General features: G+C 40.9%; 1 protein-coding gene and 1 non-coding gene across 2 annotated transcripts; both read right to left on the minus strand.

Annotated features, from left to right (window-relative positions):
• Positions 1 to 5,609: 5,609 nt before the first annotated feature.
• LOC105938469 (nucleolysin TIA-1) lies at positions 5,610 to 17,304 on the minus strand. Its single transcript, XM_012880250.3, has 12 exons — positions 17,079 to 17,304; positions 16,253 to 16,349; positions 15,172 to 15,270; positions 14,672 to 14,726; positions 14,378 to 14,465; positions 12,794 to 12,869; positions 12,528 to 12,636; positions 12,344 to 12,439; positions 11,258 to 11,342; positions 10,846 to 10,984; positions 8,397 to 8,548; positions 5,610 to 7,100 (listed from the first exon to the last, which is right to left on the minus strand). The coding sequence occupies exons 1-12, from the start codon at positions 17,105 to 17,107 to the stop codon at positions 6,962 to 6,964; spliced, it is 1,164 nt and encodes a 387-aa protein (XP_012735704.2). The 5' UTR covers positions 17,108 to 17,304; the 3' UTR covers positions 5,610 to 6,961.
• Positions 17,305 to 17,661: 357 nt separating this feature from the next.
• Positions 17,662 to 17,732, minus strand: trnag-ccc. Its single transcript has one exon. It is a non-coding gene; the product is annotated as a tRNA-Gly (tRNA).
• Positions 17,733 to 20,237: the final 2,505 nt, after the last annotated feature.

The raw sequence follows: 20,237 nt of genomic DNA on the forward strand, positions 1-20,237 counted from the left end.
TCCAGCGACGCCATGAGGGATTAAGCGGTCAGAAAATGGATGGATGGATGGATGTTGTTCACATGTTTGTGCAATAGCACAAAGCGGCGTCGCACACAGACCGCATCTCAGCAGAGAAGAAGACCGGCCCGGTAGGTTGTTTACTACGGATTATTTTGGTGTTTTTGTCTTGTTAAAATGGGTGGGGGTGTCGGCGACATTGCAGTGTAAACACAGAAGTACTAGCGCCCGTGAACGGGGGCATAATGAAGCCGCTGCTACAGCAGCAGCAGCCGCTCCTCCGGCCCGTGTAGTGATCGCCACCTCCCCTCCGCTGCTATTTAAGTAGAACAATGACTAGAGCAGAATTAAGTTGTATTTACCGGAGATGAAGTGTAGACTGCAAATTCTGTCGTAATATGATGGCTCTCCCAGTCCATTGGGAGTGTCTGCCTGCGCTCTTTTCATTGAAAATATCCATTTCTTTCTTCGTCCTTCCTCCTTCGGTAAACGACAGAAACATACATCCAACGATTTGGAATGCCTCTGTGTGCAACCGGGAGCACAACAAGTCGTAGGCATTGCTTAGATTCCAAAAATAAACTAACTAAAAGTACGCTCTAAATCATCCGTTTTGTCATGTAGTAGACGAGAGCAGCTCTGTTTTTTGCCAACCACAGTGCCCGGATGTAGCACTGACGTCACGCGTGATCTACCCTATACCCTTCCCTTCAATTCTACTGAAATTTTACTTACATGGGACAGGTATATAATGTTGTATTCTGTTCTATTTCTGGCCCGCTTCTCTTACTGGCTTCCATGTTTGCAGGCAGCTGCTCTTTTGCCAAGATAAAATACCAAATGCTGCACTTTCCACCCTGGGAACTATCATATGATTGGCTCAGGAACCAGGAAGTAAACACGGACTATACACTGCAATGTAGTAGTTCTGGATCGTACCTCTAATTTTGAAAGGAGATAAACTTGACTAGCACATTGTTGATGGAGAGGACCGATAGTTTATAGGGAATGCTACAGTAAATGTCTGACTTATTGCTCTTTTAAGTCCATTTCGTTCTAGAAAGTGCTGTTAAGGCAGAATAATGTTACTTTTAGCCACCAGGGAGCACTAGACTGTTGAAGGTCACTGGCAACACTGCACTGTCGCAAAATGAAACAGTCACTGTGTTTTGGAATCTGATAGCAGACCGCTTTGCACTAGCAGATTGAGAACTCCTCTAGTTATTTGTAAAGACAAGCCCACATTCACCCCTCTAGGTTATACTCAGAGTCTCCCATTGGAATGGAGAGGAAGAGGGAGAGGGGGGGGGAGCTCCTGGAGCCGTGGAAGAGAAGGACATAATCATCTGATTATGAAAGGTTGCAGAAACTTCAATAGAGAACAGCTGACATGCAAATTTTTGAACTATATTTACTATATTTTGTAATAGTATCCATGGACATGACAAACTTTAACTCAAGGATGAGGAAAGTAGAAACATGTCAGGTAAGCTCTCTAAATGGAAATCAGAATGCCGTAAAGCGGAGCTCTAGGTCACATGACCCATTCAGATCCGCACCTCTCACGTTACTTCGGTGAATTTTTGGGAAGGGCAGCCTGCATTGAGCATCCATACGCGCCAGGTGTTGTGTATTGACCTGAAAAATATTTAACATGTTTCAAATTAAGCTAATACTTGGGTTAAAATTTACACTGTGCTGCTTCAAACGTACATAAGTTATGCTTTTATGAATTCAGAAAATGAAAAAGATGTCTGCTGTAAAGAAGATAATGACTAGAAAGATGTATTGAATAATCCTCAGCATTTTGGTTGTTGTCTATTATTAATACATTTTAGTTGAACCAAGACTTTCAAGGTGTTAAGGAAACCAAAAAAAAAAGAAAAAGAAAAGAAGAGAAAGAGCAAATAATAAAGCAAGCTGGGCTCCTTTGATTGATTACAGCTGTAATCTGCTCACTAAGTCATCTCCTGACATCTCTCTCTCTCTCCCTCTCTAACAGACTCTGCGTCCATTAAAGCCCAGTCAGGAAGACACACACCATTTATCAGCCTGTCAGCGCTTGCTGCTGGTGTTTTTTTTTTTTTTTTCTTCCCAGACGGTTAGGATTTGCTCAGACTGTGGAGAGCTGGAGCCTGTGCTCTGATAGGCCACCAGAATCCATAGGTCCACAATCAGGATTCACTAAACGTTTATATTATTACATACAATAAAAAAAATGTTGGTTTGTTTGTAGGAGCTTCAACATTCACCCATTTGACTCATTTATAGCGTCCTAAAGCAGAAACTGGTCATTTGTGGGGCAGTCTACTGTGTTTCACCAGCCAGCCAGCTGCGCCTCAACATGTTTGGAAATATGGACTGATGGCGCCATCTAGTGCACTAACCTGTACACGCAGTCCACCTTTTCTGGTGGATAAGAAGCAAAGTTATTCAAAGAAATCAAAACAGTTTATTAAAAAAAAAAATCTTAACACAGGCATATAAAAAATAGCTTTAGAAGAGGAGCACACACGTGATGAAGTTTAATCCATTTACAGGACAGCAGAAGCGTTCATTGGATCCAGGATGAAACAAGATGATTTCAAATTTCATATTTTATAAAGAATAATAAGTGCCGTTTTTCAGCTGTGTGAAAAAGATCTAATAAGTTTAAAATGAAGGACTGCTATGTCTGAATGTTCACATTATATTTCAATGCCTCAGGAGGAACTAAGCTTTTCGTTTTAAAAGCTTCATACAATGAGCAGAAATGTTCATGTTCTTGTCCTTGTCCCTTATAATATTTTAAATGACATTTACAGAGAGAATCAATTTATTTCTCTTCATCTTGGACTTGGACATTTGTTACTTCAGGTTTATTTCAAACTGTAGCCTAAGATTAAACCACTGCTTACTTTAATTTTTATCAAATCTGTAACTTCAGCCGGGCTCCTGTTACTTTTAGAGTTGCTGAAAGGTTTTTGCAGTGACACGCAAACTGTGTGACTTTTGATTTTTATGCATAACTTATAACAACAGAAAAACAGTCGCACTGTATTTTTCCCCGGCCAAAAAAAATAAACAACAAAAAAACTGATGGGCTGATTTTTATTCAAGATAAAGCACAAGTTAAACCGTTAAGAACCCCAGCTGTAATTTCTCACAAGCAGAATGATGGCTTAAACTAAGGGCTGAAATATTGCCTGCTTGTGTTTGGGAGGGTTACCTGTAAAAACAAAGCATGCAGCCATCATCACTGTACAGGAAACTGCTACTAAGAATGTTGCATCTGATAGGAACTGCATTCCATAGACATCATATACGTATATGATGTCTATGCTGCTTTCCATTTGCTCAAGTACTTCCGTGTCTGTGCAGAAGAATCAGGGTTGCGTTCAGTGAGCATTGGGTTGCCTCCTTCTAAGGGCCGTGCTACAGAAAGAGGTTGCCAACAACTGAGAGGTTGCTCAACAAGGGCAACGGGTCAGTGTGAGTTCATCTGCTCACACAGCAAGGGGGATGACCTTTGGACAAGAAAAGCAGCCAAGGAACAACCTACTTTTAAGAATAACCTACACATTTTGCATGAAGATGGACGGAACAACAAGGCCGACTCTGGTACATCCTACTTTTGATGTTTTGAACATCTTGGCTGGAAAGATGAGCACTAATGAGTAATGAAAATAACCGTAGTCTGGCAACATGAAACAGTTTGCCTGTGGAAGTGGGACAGCACGCAGTTCTGCGAAGGTAACCTGCCAAGAATAAAAAGCTTCTTCCGTTATTACAGGAAGAATCTGATGAGCATCTCTGGATTTCCAGCATAGTGGGGCAACACATCACACGAAGAAAACGATAACGCAGCTCGAAGATCCTAATTCTGAACTTTTGATAGGGAAACTTTCAGATCCTAACCCCTTTAAAAATGTCATTCTCAACAAGCAGGTAGAGGAGAGGCACTATTTGGGTTAGGATTGACTGTTGTTTTAATATAATGGATGCTAAAACATGTATCCTTCTAAGATACTCATTCATCATTGAATTAACGCAAACGGAGCCATTTTTTAAATCTAACCCAAGCAGGCACACAGCTTCACACAGCAGCGCTGCAGGAGCACAAAATGCCAACATAGTATCGACTGTTTTTCTCAGCATATTTTATTTTTTTTTTGGATAGTGACATCCTCAAACAGGACATTCCCCAGAAGTTCATGTCAGAGAAACAGAGACGTTAAGGAAGCGTCAGCACTGGACATGAATTTTCTCCTCTAGCCCCTTAGCTGTATCTCATAAGCGCTGGAAGTGCCATTCCCAGAGTCCGGCTGGATGCTGGCAACGTCTCAACAAGCTTGAATGAGGTTTGCTGGAGGTTTTTCCTTCCCCTTAATGGGGAGTTTTTCTTTCCACTGTCGCTTCATGCTTGCTCAGTATGAGGGATTGCTGCAAAGCCATGGACAATGCAGACGACTCTCCCTGTAGCTCTACGCTTCTTCAGGAGGGAATGCTGCTTGTCAGGACTTTGAAGCAATCAACTGGTTCCCTTATATAGGACATTTTTGAACCAATCAGTATAATCTGATTTTGTCAAGTGCCTTGAGATGACATGTTTCATGAATCCGCTCTATATAAATAACATGTTATTGAATTGAATGACTTCAACCATCAGGTCACAACATACCGCTTTAAGCAGATATTAAACAGGACTTTTGGCTCCTTTGTTCAGATTATGCTTTTTATCTGACCACCGTTTAGGTGGAGATGTGTGTCTTGGTAGGTTAGCAATGGTGCTACACTGGTTCACTCACTAAATCTGTGCCAAACAACTTTGGGGCCGACAGAGTAGAGGCTTAAAATCCAAGACTTTGGGTTATTTGGAAACAAATTTGAAAGCCATTTACTATTTTACAAACTATTTACACTGTTGGACTGAGCTTGAACGGTTAAAGCAAACAAAGGCTCACGGTTTCACTTTTTAGATGTATAAAGCTGGTAGAGACATACCCTTTAGATCTCCAAGCTGCAAATGAAGCAAAAAGTGGTTTCACAAAGTTGACGCAGCAAAAAGTTTGATACTTTGTGTTGGTCTAGCACAGGCGTCACCAACCTTTTCGAAACTGAGAGCTACTTCATTGGTGTGTCATACGAAGGGCTACCTGTACTGACCATTGAACTGCAAGAGTCAGAGTTCACCTTAACTTTATGTAAAATACATTTTCTATGCTTTGTTAGTCATTTTTTAAATCTATATAAATGCAAGTCTGAAAAATAACAGGAATAGTAATGGAATAAAATGAAAGTTTCAGATGCAGCTCACTGGTGGATTTTGCTTTTTCTAGAACAGGCTCAGGGGCACCATGTTGGTGACCCCCGGTCTAGCACCTAAAATCCAAATGCATCGAGGTTTGGGTTTGAGACACAACAAAACAAAAAGGTTCAAAGGCTGTGGATACTTTTCACAGGTTTGCGGTCTGTATGGAATTTTGAAAGGGCAGCAGATGGTGCATGTTGTGTGTTTATTCATTTAATAAAGGTGGAAAAGTCAGGAAATAAAAGCATCAGGCGCAGATTTTGTTTTAAACAATCAGGCAAATCCTTCAAGATAAAAAAAAAGAGGAAAGCAAGCACAGTGGTGTTTATGTGCATTAGCATTTTAATTTGACAAAGCAAAAAAACAAAAAAAACAAAAAAAAAAGGAAAACATTGATGACAGTAGCAGAGTCAACAGTTCTCAGGGCTGAACACCTTTCTAAACAAAAAGGGCTTGAAAATGTCTGTAGGCACTGCCTAATTAAAAGGTATCTCGTCAGCTAAAAAGAAACCAGCTCTATAAGGCAACAGTTACAATGTAGGCCTCCCCATTTCTCTGACAAAATGAGCGAGTGTAAAGGTTGAATCCACTCAGTTTCAATATAAAATACTGGCGTTTCAATAGATATTAAAAAAACAAAAGAAAACAAAAAAAAAAAAAGAACATCAGCTTCAAACATACATATTCACCTTTTAACATTTCAACTCTGTTAGATTTAAGTATGCACTGCATGGCAATGCAGTCTTATCCCTGCATGGAAGAATTGTGTTCACTGTACCAGCGTCACGGTTAAATAGTGCCACTCTGCTACGTACAATGTCGGAGTTAACTGTTGAATTATAAAAACAGAACCGAAAGCAAGCACCCACAGTTAACAGTAGCATTTTACATACATTGTTCCAAAAATCAATCAACTGAATGGTTATTTACACATGGTGAGAAGGGTTTGAGGCGGTCAGAAAAGATACGAAGGAGAAGCGGAATGCAGAAAGGAAAAAAGGAAAAAGAAAAGCGCTCCTCGTAAGCAAATCTGTCTGCTGAGTACACGCGAGGAAAAAAAAGAGCTGTGCAACATTTACCTGCCCTTACGGAGACACAGCAGTGACAACAATCCCTGCAATTGATTTTAATCCCAGAAAAATACAAATAAAACATTTCCATTTCTCAAATTACTCGGCGCACTATTTATAGTGCGAGTCGGCTTCCTTGGGGAGAGAGAGTGAGAGAGGGAGATCCACCTCCTGGTGGCTGTCAAACAAAAAGGTGTGAAAATGGAAGTCGTTTGTAAAACCCAGAGGAAAAAAGAAAAAAAAAACACTTCAAAAGTTTCTTCTTTACAGTTTTATACTCATTTACAGTTAACTTAAAAAGGTAAGAGCCCTGGATCGTGGCCAGTTATCCCACCACTAATGGGTATAAATACCTGTGTGGGTCAAAACGCTGCCCGGCCCCCCCCCCCCCGTTACCTCAACCCCAACCCCTCCCACCCGCCCGCCACCCCATGAAATTGCATTTACATTTCACAGACGTCAACCTTCCCGTTAGGTTCTACATCCTGCAAAGAGTCTTAGTCCTGCCACAAGCCGGGGGGGCGGTGTTAAACACCCCCGCAGGGCGCCGTGCAGCCAATAAGCGGCTGTTCGCTGACAAATCTCCCACCCTGCCCACCCATCAGTGTGTGGGGTATCCTGCGGCTCCCATGCCGGGCTGGTTGGCTAGCATACTCCCATTCAATCCCTGCGTGGGCTCCATAACGCCACCGTTACTGATGGCGCTCATGCCAGTCCACCCAGCACTGGCCGGTAAGTGACTGCAAGAGAAGAGGTACGGGAGGGGAGGGGGGGAGGAGGGGGGGAGGGAGGAGAGAGAGAGAGAGAGAAAGACAAAACGCCAGCAGGTTAGAAGAGACAAGGCGAAAGGGAGCCAAAAGGATAATTCGTGTGAGAGTTACTAGAATTTGAACAGGCTGGAGTCAGGACAAGGTGGTGAAGGTGAGAAAGGCTGGACTGATTAAAAGAAAAAAAAAAAAAAAAAAAAAAAGAAGAAGCTTGCAACAAATTAAACTGAAGCACGGAAAGAGAAGAGTTGGTTTGATGGGTGGACAAGCAGACAAAGAGCAAACAGGCTTAGCACAGCAAGCTAAATGATCCAATCCACCCCACCCCCCGCCTCGTTTCATACAGCAGTGAGGTCCTCTTCAGCTGGCTGCCTTACTCCTACACGTCAACAGGATGAGCTTTAAACCCCATCGATCAGAAAATAAAGCTCAATGCAAGATCAGCGTGGGAACTTCAAGACATTTTACCTTCAAGTTTAAAGTAGAGACGGACACAGATGCTCATAGTATCTTCCTGTTTACATTTAAACATTTCAAACCTCTGTGTATATTCACCTTTGACCTTAGAGCAGGATCAATTAACACAGCTGTTAGGCAGTCTTAGACTTTCAGCTTCTCCTTTATTATGGTTGAGTGCACACAGCACTGCACATAGGTCATCTAAAAACACATTCTGAAAAGCCACAAAGACACGATGACAATCAAAAATCAGGAAAAATATGGAAGAAGACAACCGTAGAACGCTGTGGTGTGAATGGACCTAAACAACAAAACAGCTTTAAAAAAAAAGGACAGTTCTGACTAACAGAGGTTTTTTTAACTCTCTCCTGAAGCTACGCCATCAATCATCTTTTCCTATATTTAAACCGCTTTCTTAAATGCACTGCTTAGAATTTAGTGTGGGGGGAGGTGGGGGGGAATTGAAATGACAAAACATATTTCAGAACCGACTCCTGGAAATAGCAGAATGTGCCGTCCGCAGCGAGCAGTGACACGACACTGAAGTGATAATGTCAATAAAATTTCCGTTCAGATGGGATCAAGGTGTGGGCTTGGTGCTTAATCTTCTAAAGATGAGGATGAGGAAGGGGAGTGTCTGATGAAGGCAGGAGGGAGCAGGCAGGGGGAGGGGAGGGGAGGTGGTGGATGATAGTGCTCCCTCCTGTGGCCAGAGCTGGTTCCTGCTGCCCCAGTCTTGAAGGCAAATCCTGTGGCGCTGAAGTAGTAGAAGGTGGTGAAGAGCAGCCCTGTGCCCACCGTGCTACTTACTTAAAGCCCTGCTGGTTCCAGGCCTGGCTGTAGACGCCGTAGGTGGGGACCTGCCACCCATTTGGGACATACTGGCTGATCTGGGGCCCGTTGCCGTACCACTGGCCCCACTGGCTGTAGGGCTGGGCGGGAGCAAAGCCAATCTTGTTCTGCTGCAGGGTTTAAAAAAAAAAGAGACGAGTGAGTATGAGCTGAAAACCACAAGTCCTACAGAACTCCCAACATCTGCTGATACGTTCATACTTTCCTTAGGAAACATCTATTTAAAACATTAAAATAGGCATCCAGTAAAGATTTATTTTCACAAATAAAAGCTTTACTGAATAATCAGTAAAATTAAATCATTCTATTGTATTTACATTATATGACAATTTATATTTCCTTGTATTACAGTTTTTACAAAGAAAGTGGACCAAAATCCACTTTAGCAAAACTTTTAAACCAGAAATTTGCCACTGAGTTTCTAGCATGGCAGCAATGCCTGCTGCGCTATCTGGACTGTAATGATTATCTCTGGCAGATGTGAACATCTACTGCAGTCTGACAGCATCCAACAGGCCCACCGTGGCATTTGCTGCACAGCATTCATTAACACTAACTATAAACAGTCCTTTACTATTTCAATACTATAAATACTGATGGCTTGTATAGCATAGCTGACAGATTTAAATCAGCTTTATCGTTTCTTTTAAGTGTCTTTCATGCATTCTTTTTTTAATGGTTGTGTTTTAGCTTGTAGCAATGTACAGCACTTTGTTTCAGCTCTTGACTGTTTTTCAGCACTTTATAAATAAATATGGTATAGCTATTTTAATATATAGTTGCTATATACTGTGAAACTTTCTCTGTAACAAAGTTACTAAGTGATGTCCATGAATCATATCACTCAGCTAGGTGTCAGTACAGGGACTGAAACGGTCCTTTAATTTTAGTTTCTACGAGGCAGTGGCGGGTACTGATCTCACCGAGCCTTTTACTTCCTGACGTCAAGCACCAGACGTTATTGAAGAAACGAGCAAAGACGTGGAAATTCTCCAGGTCCCATTCAGATCAGCTAAATATTGCTTTCCCACCTCAGGTAAGACTGTTTGTTTGCTAGATGAGCTACTGAGGGAAATCATTTGAGTACACACAAACTTTACTTAGAGCTTTTTACTTTAGAGAACTTTCAGCACAGAGAAACTAGTTTTTAAATGCGTGAGCAATGTCGTATGACCGTTTTCTGCTGTTATTGTCAGACGTCAGGACCCACTTAGAGCATCCACTGGAGCTGCAGCCAGTTATAGTCCCAATGCTCAGCACGTCTTTTGGAAATAAATAAATAAATAAAAGGTTTTCTAAAAAAGATTTTTCCTTTAAGCACTGATCTCAATGTCCAACCTACCTACAGGTTTCAAGTATTTTACAAACTAAAGTCAGGGTTCTGGCCAGCGTATTTCAGCTCAATGGGCCGCTATGCTGAAAGTTGTCAGAATTATGCTGAAATTCCACAATTATCATTTTTAATGGGCATAAAGGTGCTACGTGCTAAGCTAGCAGTATGAGGTGGATGTTTGAGAGCCACATAGAAAGGTCAGTAAAGCTCTGCATTAGCAAAGTTGCAAATCTTCCACCCAACATAAGCTAACACTAGCTGGACCTGTTCTGTATGCAACGCTCCGCTGTGTGAATGCAAACTGAAGCAAACAGATTATTTGTTAGGTGCATTTGCACCCAACATCCTCAGGGAAAAGGGTTTTAAACAGGTGGAAAGATGGGATGTGTCCAAATACTTTTCAAGGTTAAACATTATGTAGTTTAGTGTGTCCACATGTGGACTACATTTTAGGAGATTGTTAAGAATAAGGACAAAAAGGCCCACTTTGCACACACCTTTATTGCTGGAAAACAACAATAAAGTCTATGATCTGTCACCCACATCTTTCACACCTTCTTTAAACTTCAAATGGAAACTGAGAAACAGGCTCAAACAATTTTGAACATTGGAGACTTAAAAATACCTTAAAAACGCTGAAGCTTTGTGTTAATGTAACGCTGCCACCTACTGGTGTGACATGCATATTACGCCGCAATATAAAGTACCACTTTATAATACATCTGGAGTAATGCAGGTTGAGGCTCAGTGCTGAGAGAATTTTCAGGTACCATTGAAATAATAGCAACAGTATGTGAAAATAACAGGGTAAAAGGAACTTGAGAAGAAAAATGATGGAGCAGATGGCAAAAAAGCAACATTAGTATGAACACCCCAACAGCATGGACGATACTTGCTAATATTGTTCCTTTAAATACTACTTTGTGTATGCCCTTACAGATTACTTCCATTGACCTTCCTACTCCCTGCCTGCGTACGGCTAAGCTCTTATAACCCTGAGCGCAACAAGGAACATTCAGAGCAGCTGAGCTGACATACTGTGGCAGAGAGGCTGCCCTCGTGCTGCAGCCTTACCTGGGGCATTGGCATTTGCTGCATGGGGCTCATCATGTCTGGCGTCTCTTTACCCCAATAGCACTTCACCATGTGGCCCTCCACTGAAGAACCATTGACAGACACAATGGCATGGGCTGCTGATTCATGGGAGTTAAACCTGAACACAGAACAGTGAGTGAACCACAAAAAAAAAGCTGTTTCAGTGTATGTGGACATGTCCGCCAGAATAAAAGCAGGCTGGCGTTGAAGCAGAAAAAAAGAAAGGCCAGAGCAGAATCACTGCTTTGTATACAACTAATTCATCCATGCTGCAGCACAGACCTGAAAAACCTGTTCTTGTTCTCATTTATTCATATTGGCAGTAAAGTATCGCCTCTCAAAGCATGTCGAGTACAAAGATCACGCTGTGGCGCTGCTTAATTGCACATACCTCACAAACGAGTAGCCTTTATCAGGAAAAACTCTGACTTCCATGATCTGTCCAAACGGGGAGAAGGTCTGCCTCATGAGTTGCTCTGAAAGCGAAGCAGAAAGACGCCTTAATGACTTTAATCTGGTGCTTTATGGCTAACACTCACTGACAGGGGTCGAGACAAAATGCGTTTAGTCTATTGGGCTAACTTCTTGCAAATTAAATGGCACTTTTATACTTTTTTAAACTGCACAACTCAGTACACAATATACACATTAAACAGTAGTTAGAGATTTCAAAAAGCCTGTTTTTATTTAAAGAGAATGGCCACTGTAGGATTGTGATGTATGATTTATTAAAACAAGCGAAAGCAGTTTTACGTCCACAGACTTAGCTTAAACATTTACATCAGTGCAGACGACGTCGGGTCCTTCAGCATCTGTGTGGGCTCTGAGACCTGCCCGTCATCGTTTTATCACGATGCTCAGCTGACCCGGTTCTTCTGAATGAACCCCTCTAGGTTTAAACTCTAATAAGGTTGCATGTTTCATACATTGACCGGCCAGACTGTGGAGCAGCATTTTGTCTGCTTCCTCCACTGAGACTAAAAACTAGAATTTGATCATTAGGTAATCTGTCTTTGTCACTTTTGTACTTGTTTAACTCTTACTTGCAGGTATCCTTTCTACAAGGTGCAACCTCTATTTTATTTCTTTAATGGAGGTGGGGGTAGTTTTGTTGTTTGCTTTATAGAGAAAAATAATAATAAAAAGTTGCAGCCATAAAAATTAAATTGTGCAAACTCCCAAGCCATCCATTTTAATTCCAGGTTGTGAGGCAACAAAACATGAAAAATGACCATGGGGGGTGAATACTTTTAAAGCATTGTAGGTGAGGAGATTTTGACTAATGTAAAGAATTCAATAAGACAAAGTGAGTCAAAATGTTAATTGTTAAAACGTGTTAAAAACTAAATCTGAGGCGTCTTGTTTGTTGACGCTCACCAAAAACATGAAGAAAAATATTGGTAGTGAACGTTGTGAAGTGTGGAGCTTTTAAATAGTCCTAAAAAGCAAAGTGCAGTTAAATAAACAGCGGACCAACCTGTGAGTCCTGTGCTGACCCCACCACAATACACAGTGCAGTTACTGGGGCTTGACTGGCTCATGACGTCGTCGAAGGACAGGTGCTTGGAGTTACCTGGTGGAGCGAATGTCAAACGTTCCTGATAACGTGTCAATTCAACATACCAAGGAAAGCAAAACGGAGAACAACAAGAGCTACTGACTCTCATAGGTGGCCTTTGGAGCGGGGGGCTTTCTTGTGGCCCAGTTGGTTCGTATCTGTCTGCCCCCTAACCACTGACCCCCCATGTGCTGAATGGCATTCTCTGCATCCTGGAAGCAACAAACAATCAAATTATCAACTCAAGTTATCACAATTAAAACCAAAACGCACAAACCACAAAGCTCTCTATAGCAACATCAGATACATCTTAGTGCTTTTAATACGCCGGCCAGCAGGAGCGTTTACGTCACAATGATGACTTCTTACCCATTTATTGAAGAAAGACACAAAGCCATAGCCTTTGGATTTCCCTGTAGCCATATCCTTCACAACACGAGCATCTCTGTTGACACAAGCACAATCGGGCCGTTCAACAGCAGTTTTACACACAAACAGCACAAAAACTAAGCCAACTAGTTGGCAGATTGTTTCTTTGTTGTACCAATGCATCTTGACAATAAACCTTATACTGTTGCAAAGCCTATTTATTTCCCCTTTTAATGATGGCACATTTGTGAAGAAAATACGTTTGTGGGTAGAACAGCAAAGCTGAGAATGTGGCTCGTACCAATATAAAAAAAATAAATAAACGACTTGCTAAAGCTTCCCTGGTAATGCCACAGCCTATTCTGCTGCTGACTCTTGTTTGGTCCCATTTATAGATGAAGATTAAAGACAAGACACATTAGCAAGAGGAGCACTTATTGAGTGGCAGAACTGGAAGACAGCCTAGCATCTCCTCCTGATGTTAGTCACCAGCTTGGTCCCATCCTGCTGTGGCACCGCTGCCCATTCCTCAAGCAGCGGGTGACGCACATCAGCCGACGTGGTTGGCCTTCTGGTTAGTCTGACATGAACAGCAGAGTTCAACGACGGTAAAGTCAGGCCATCCCGCCCTCTTTATTCCTAAATTATGGCGCTAATCTCAGCTAAAACACCCTCTGTGTTGTCGTTCTGAGACAGATTAATGGTGGCCAGCCTGGTTTTTCCCAGATAGGGAGAAGCTCAGCTACACAATCTCACAGCCTCCATTGAAAGCCGTTTGGCAACGGCCGAGTCTTTCATGGCCCCAAGCCATATACTCAACTCTTCGCTACTCAGCCCACAACTGCATTTTCCTTACAACTGTCGCACATGGCAAAAGCCTGATGAAGTCTATAAAAAGCATGTGGTGAAGGTGCAAATTACTGGGAAGGTTTATTCAAATATTTGAGGGGGTGTATGTATTAATTTGGGTTTGTATGTATAAATTGGATTCTGTTGGGATTATAAAAAAATAAATTAAAAAAATCCTAAATAATTCAATTTTGTCCCCCTTGTTAACCTCTGACCATCCCTGTATGAATTCAATAAGAAATTTATAATATCCACAGTAAATACATCAGAACCCATTTACTAAGCTTCATAGTGAACTGATTTCTCTAAAAGGAGGAGTCTTGTTCTGCTTTTAGAACAAAACTCTTCAACCCTGGTCCTCAGGACAGCGGGTCCTGAGGACCAGGGTTGAAAACTCCTGCTCTAAAGTTAGAAAGCTGGACTTAAAACATCATGTTTTCTTCTATTCTGTTCATAAAGTGAACTCCATTTTTGTAAAATATGCCTCAATTACATTTAATTCAGAATGGAAATTGGTTTTCTAAATACTCACAATCCTAGCTCAGTAAATGGTACTTGCACTTTTATATTTTAATGAATAATAATCACTCAGCATATTCATCTGAACTTCCTTGAACTTTTACATTTTAAACAAGTATTAGGGTTCTGACAGGAACGGATGCTGCGTTGTTTCCGGTACCCTCATTTTGGACCATTTCAATAAAACAGCCAATCAGAGTTAAGCTCGACACTTACGATATCCTGCCAAAAGGGGCAAAGGCAGCTTTGACGTCTTCTGTTGTTATTTCTGGACTGAGGTCTCCAACGAAAACGTGAAAGTGATCTGTGAGAGGGGAAAATGTTTTCATTTAAGTCATTTACCTTCTAGAAATGTCCATTTCTCCACAGTGCAACATAAATACTAGTTAGTCTGGTCACAACAGCATTTACAAGTCACCCTCTGATTTTCCTTTCTTTTTTTTTTCTATCTCATACGTTTCCACACTATGAGAAAACGAAATGTCCCTGATGACAGGGACAAGGACTTACTACTTGTGTCTTTCTTCTGGCTGGATGGTGTTGTGGCCCAGTTGACTTTGACCTCCTGCAGACAGCAACAAAGAAAGAAAGCACCAGCCGGGGTATGTTTACATCAAAGAGTGAAACCTTCACAATAAAACTACGATAAAGATGAACCAAAATAAAGTTAAAACTCAGCACGTCTCTAAAAAAACATTTACGATTTAGGATAATTTAACTAGAAAACACTAGTCTGTCAAAATAATTTTGGACCTTGTATTATATCTCAATTAATTTCTTCTATTTTAGCCAGAAAAACACATGAAGTCAAACAGATCCAACTTAACAGACATTCTTCTTACAGCACTTATGAACAAATTTGTCAGCTCCCTACTTATGTTCTGTATAACTAATCCAATAATAAAAAAAAAGAAAACGCATGAAATGTTAGTTTTCTTTGTTATGTTTTTATTTGTAAAGCCCACAGTTAACACCCCATCCCCACTCACCCTGTAGATACGATAGCTTACCTTACCCAATATTTTCCTTCCATTCATGGCTGCCAATGAGGCAGCAGCATGCCTGTGATCATAGAACTCCACAAAGCAGTATGGATCATTTCCAGCCGTCTGTCAATAGTAAAATAGTACTCATCATAAGTTAACAATTCAGTCAACGCAAAAAAATAAAATAAACTTACACAGCTGGCTGGCGTGGGTTTTGACTGAATAATAGCAGGTATATACTGTAGATGCACTGAGAAATCAGCCGGTGACAATAAAACGACAAAACGTATGCTTGATTAGCCCTAATTGGTGATAAACCTGTCGAAAACAAGAAATCCTATCCTTTTTCTAATCAGTAAGTGCACCACACTCAACCACTACCAGGTTGGGTTCAAAATAACACCCCTCAGCGTGGAAGTTGTTACTGTGAGAGACTTAAATTTGTCGTGTTCAGAGTCTGTGACATATTTAAACTGGAGAGAGATGCAAGCAGATAAAAAGGGAATCATTTTTGAAAGGTGGAAATCTTATCAGTGTTTTGGAGACGTCACAGTTAAATGTCCACTTACTCCGTAGAGAGAATATACACAGAATTAAGATTACAGTTAGTAGGGCCAACCATTATAAGATGATGCTAAAAAAGTTTAGAATATCCATCCTGTAATCATGTAGTGAAATAAAAGTGAAATCTTATTTCACTGTAGAGATGTGTAACGCAGACTACTGTCTCACATACATGTTGGTTGCCTCTGCTCCACTTAATGACTAATTACAGAATTGTTTGTTTACACATTAAAAAGAGTAATAGTGGTTGGATCTTATCAGTATGCACGTTTCTGTTTAATAACCTGACACATTTTACTGTATTACCGATACAGAGAGAGAGAGCTCGGTAACATGGTGCAGTTTTCAACTGTTTTATTCGACAATAGACATTTTGAGGGTTAAAATCGTCATCAGTAGAGCAAAGTTTTACAAATTCAAAATCACAAATCGACCACAGAAGCAGCTCTAGTATTTGATCTTCATGGGTTTAGCGTGAACAACATTTAGGTGTTGAGAGCGAAATATGTGGGGGGGGAAAAAAACAAAAAATAACACTTACATCATTGATCATTTTACAGCTCTTACAGGGTCCTATCTGTTGGAAGACCTGTAGAATGAGGGGCTCGGTGACATCCCTGGACAGATTTCCTACATACCTACAAGCAAAGACAGAGAGAGATTGGCGAACTGAGTGCCTGTCAAACAGGAAGTAGCACGCAAACAAAGGCTAGTTCGCCGGGGTAGCACCAGCCACAGCATTTTCTGATCTAAAAAGGAAAAAACAACAAAAATCAGGGATTACTAAACAGAACGATGGTGTATGTTTTCCACAAGCGACTCGTAAAACGGCCGGCCCCTCAGTCAGGGGTGTCCTGGGTGGTCTGTGAGCGCGTTGACGTGGCTCGTCTGCCAGCTAGCTAGGCTAAAGGCTCGCTAGGCGTTTCAAGCAGGCCTCGAATTAAGTTTAGGCTCAAACTATACTTTCTGAGACCCTGTAGTCCACACTCATCCTATTTGTCACTTTCGAACATCGCAGTTCTTGTAAATGTACGTCTGTGCGATAAAAAATTTATAAAATAGCTTCCCATCTTTAGCTAATTGTAGCAGTCTAAGCTAGCCACTCAGTTTCAATTTAGTGAGTTACCAATCCGTTTATTTACGCTTGAAAATAATACCCTTTTTCCCAGTGTCTCTAAAATATATATTTTTTGTGACTTTCAAGATAGAACTGTTGGAGCGAGGAAGAAAAAATAAAACCAAAAAAATTACTGTCAGTCAAATGACAAAGGTTTGCAGCTGCTTAATTGTAACAACGTGGAAACATTCTGCAGTGACTAGACGAAGCCTGGGCATTCCAGGACATAGACTGGCCCGCTGTTACTCACAGGGTTCTGGGTTGTTCGTCGTCCATCATCGGGGTTCAGTGGTCGAGTCCTGGGAGGGGGCTTTATTCCAATGACCTACAACAGGTCTGGACCGAACCTGAGAGACCAGGAGAATATCTTCTGCTTAACGAGAAATCCGTGTCCGACTCAGGTCTCTCACACGCAGCATACGGCCCCCTCTCGGTCTGGTGCAAACAATAGGAAGTTGAAGATGGCGGAGGAACGGCGTCAGCAGCGTCAGCCTAGCAGCGCGCTAAAATGTGGCGAAAATCAAGCGCTCCTTCTCCCACGTAAAGATGTGCCTCAACATCTGATTGGCATACACTTTGTTCATATTTGCAGGATAAATCTGCAATAAAAGGCTTTTCACGAATCAATTTACCTTCATTCGTTATTTTTATATTCACTAAAAACATTAACAAGCCAATGTATTTCATGAGACCCTTGTTGCCATCACATGTGTTCTTTACATTTATTTTTGTCGTAATGTTATAAATAGTATATCTGGAACAGTTGTTTAATTGTGATTTACTGAATTACTGAGCAAACAAGTGGTTGCACCCGAATGTAAAACAAAACAACGTGCGCCGCCCGGGAATCGAACCCGGGTCGCAAGAATGGGAATCTTGCATGATACCACTACACCAGCGGCGCCGCCCGGCAGTCCTCTTCATCAAGGAGATATCACACACAACTAGTGATACTGGAGTTTGGGTTTTATTTCGTGTATTCAACATGTCATTGTGAAGCTGACACGTTTGGAAAATATCCTGAGCGTTTAAAAGGTTATACGTCATAGTGCTTTCCATGAAACCCGACTGTGGGCTTCAGCTGTTTTGCCAGGGAGAATAGACAAATGGATCATTTTAAACACCATACCCACTGTTTTATATTGTTATTTGCTCTTTGCTCTATTGCCATCAATTTTCTCTGATATTACTTCTGTGTCCATTTAATCTAGATTTTTCTTCTACTGATTCTTTGACAGCTCTGGCTGCTCTATTTAGCTAATTAGCTGTACCCTTCTTGATTGGTCTGTCATGAATTTTTACAGGTTAGCTCACGTGCTGACAGAGGCCATTTGTTTCCACATGGCCAAATAAATTGCCAGGTGCCAAACATTTATTATGATATTTGTCATGTTTCTTTTATTTGGAAATCAGTCAACTGATAAAAGAACTTTATAATTATAGGGGGAAATATCCTTCAATACTGGAACTGAAGTAACCGTCAATGTAAAGATCACTAATATTGAACATGAGACAAATTAGGATCAAAGTATGATTGTTAATCTAGAACACTTAAGGGTAAAATTTATTTAATGAGGCATTACAAAGAAATACAGTTTCAGAAAGAAACTTAAATTAAAGTAAATATTTCTGTCTTTACCTAGTCAATATCAAGATGTTCGATTTTTGATCGAACTCAGAGATGCTCAGAGAGAGAGATGATCCGAGTGCTGAGAACATGAACATCCTGGGCAGGTATGGAGGAAAGTGTAGGGCAGATTTCCCTCCACATTTCTTTTAATCTGACATCCACCGTCAAAATGGAGAGTAAATAATAGGGAGAAGAAAAAGGAGACACACCAATGAAGCTGTAGGCTTTTCTTTAAGCTCTCAGTATAACGGAAAACCTTGAAACAAGAGTGTGGAAAGTAAGATGGCACCTACATCAACTGGTAAACAAGATCAACAGAGGCAAAATACATCAGGATGTTATTTATGAGTTTTGTAACATGTAGCGAAAGTTTCTAGAGGCTTTATTTTGAAATACCTTTTGTGCAGAAGCTTTCCAATCTACAGTGTAATTCGGACAATGGCCCTGATCCACCTTTCAACCTTTTGCTAACGTTTTAAAAAAGGTTTTATGGTTGTAAAATAAATTGACATAAATTACAACTATGAACAGTAAGAACAAGGAGAGGTATATGCAGAGCATTTCAGAAAGAAGTCTTCAGAGCAGAGATTGGTGAAGAGCCTTAAAACATATGTGGGCTAATGTGTAGCAGGTTAATTTACGAGGCACTGTCGAACAACTCAGCATAGTTGGATGTGAAAAGTGGAAACTGCATCCTCAGCTCTATTTGAATACCTGAATCCATTTGATGGTGTGCTCCAATACATTTGGCAATATAGTGTATATTAGAACAGTGCAAAGCAGTTCCTGTGACAATACCTGCTGTTTCCTGTAAGTTCACTTGACCTCTTAATGGCTCAATGAGCTCAGCAGAGAGAAAATAACATTAAAGCAACTAAGTCTGTGTACACACACAAGATCTCACATTAACACAAACTGTAGATGCATTTTTGGTTAAAACAAGTCTGTCCTTTCCCCAATTAGGTTATGGGTGACAGGCACAGCAGCTACCCCCCACTCTGACTGTCTCAGTTGTTGTGTTCTTAGGTAAGACACTTCATCAGGCCCAGTGGTGCTGATTGTGTGGCAGCGTTGCTTCTGTCAGTCTGCCCCAGGGCAGCTGTGGTTACAATGCAGCTTAGTACTGTCAGTGCGTGAATGAATGATTGCAGTGTGAAGCACTTTGGGGTCCTTGAACTTGATAAAGTGCTAAACAAAGGCATGCCGTTTTAAGTTACCCACGGTGGACACAGTAGCCAGAAGATTTACTCAAGTAAGACGAACAATACTTCTTAATAAGATTACTCAAGTAAAGTACATTGCAGTAACACTACTCCTAAAAGTACATTTTGTTCAAAAAGTTAATGTAACTGGTTATTACATACCTCTCTACAGAAGCAACAATGTTTGCAATCACATTCTGGTAAATGGCTAATTCAAATCAAGTGAACTTCTTATCTGACACTCATTTAGAAGTTTATATTGCTGAGATAGGTGCAATACTCCTATGCTTGCGAACGTCTGGGGAAAAAATACAATTTCTGCATCCTCTCAAATTGTCTGAGGACTTTTAAGTATCCGTATGAATATTTTTGGGATAAACCAAGACAAATTAGTACAAAATTGTGAATTGGGAGCTAAATTATATATATATTTTTTTAAAATCTAAGGTATATTTGTTAGGTATATTTGTATCATCTGCAAGCAATATAGATTTCAGTAACTGGTACATTACGTGTCAATGTCAATATAAATAGCTTTGGTCCTAATACTGACCCCTGTGGTACTCCGCATGTACAA

Source organism: Fundulus heteroclitus, chromosome 12 (genome assembly GCF_011125445.2).
Source record: "Fundulus heteroclitus isolate FHET01 chromosome 12, MU-UCD_Fhet_4.1, whole genome shotgun sequence".
NCBI classification, from domain to species: domain Eukaryota; kingdom Metazoa; phylum Chordata; class Actinopteri; order Cyprinodontiformes; family Fundulidae; genus Fundulus; species Fundulus heteroclitus.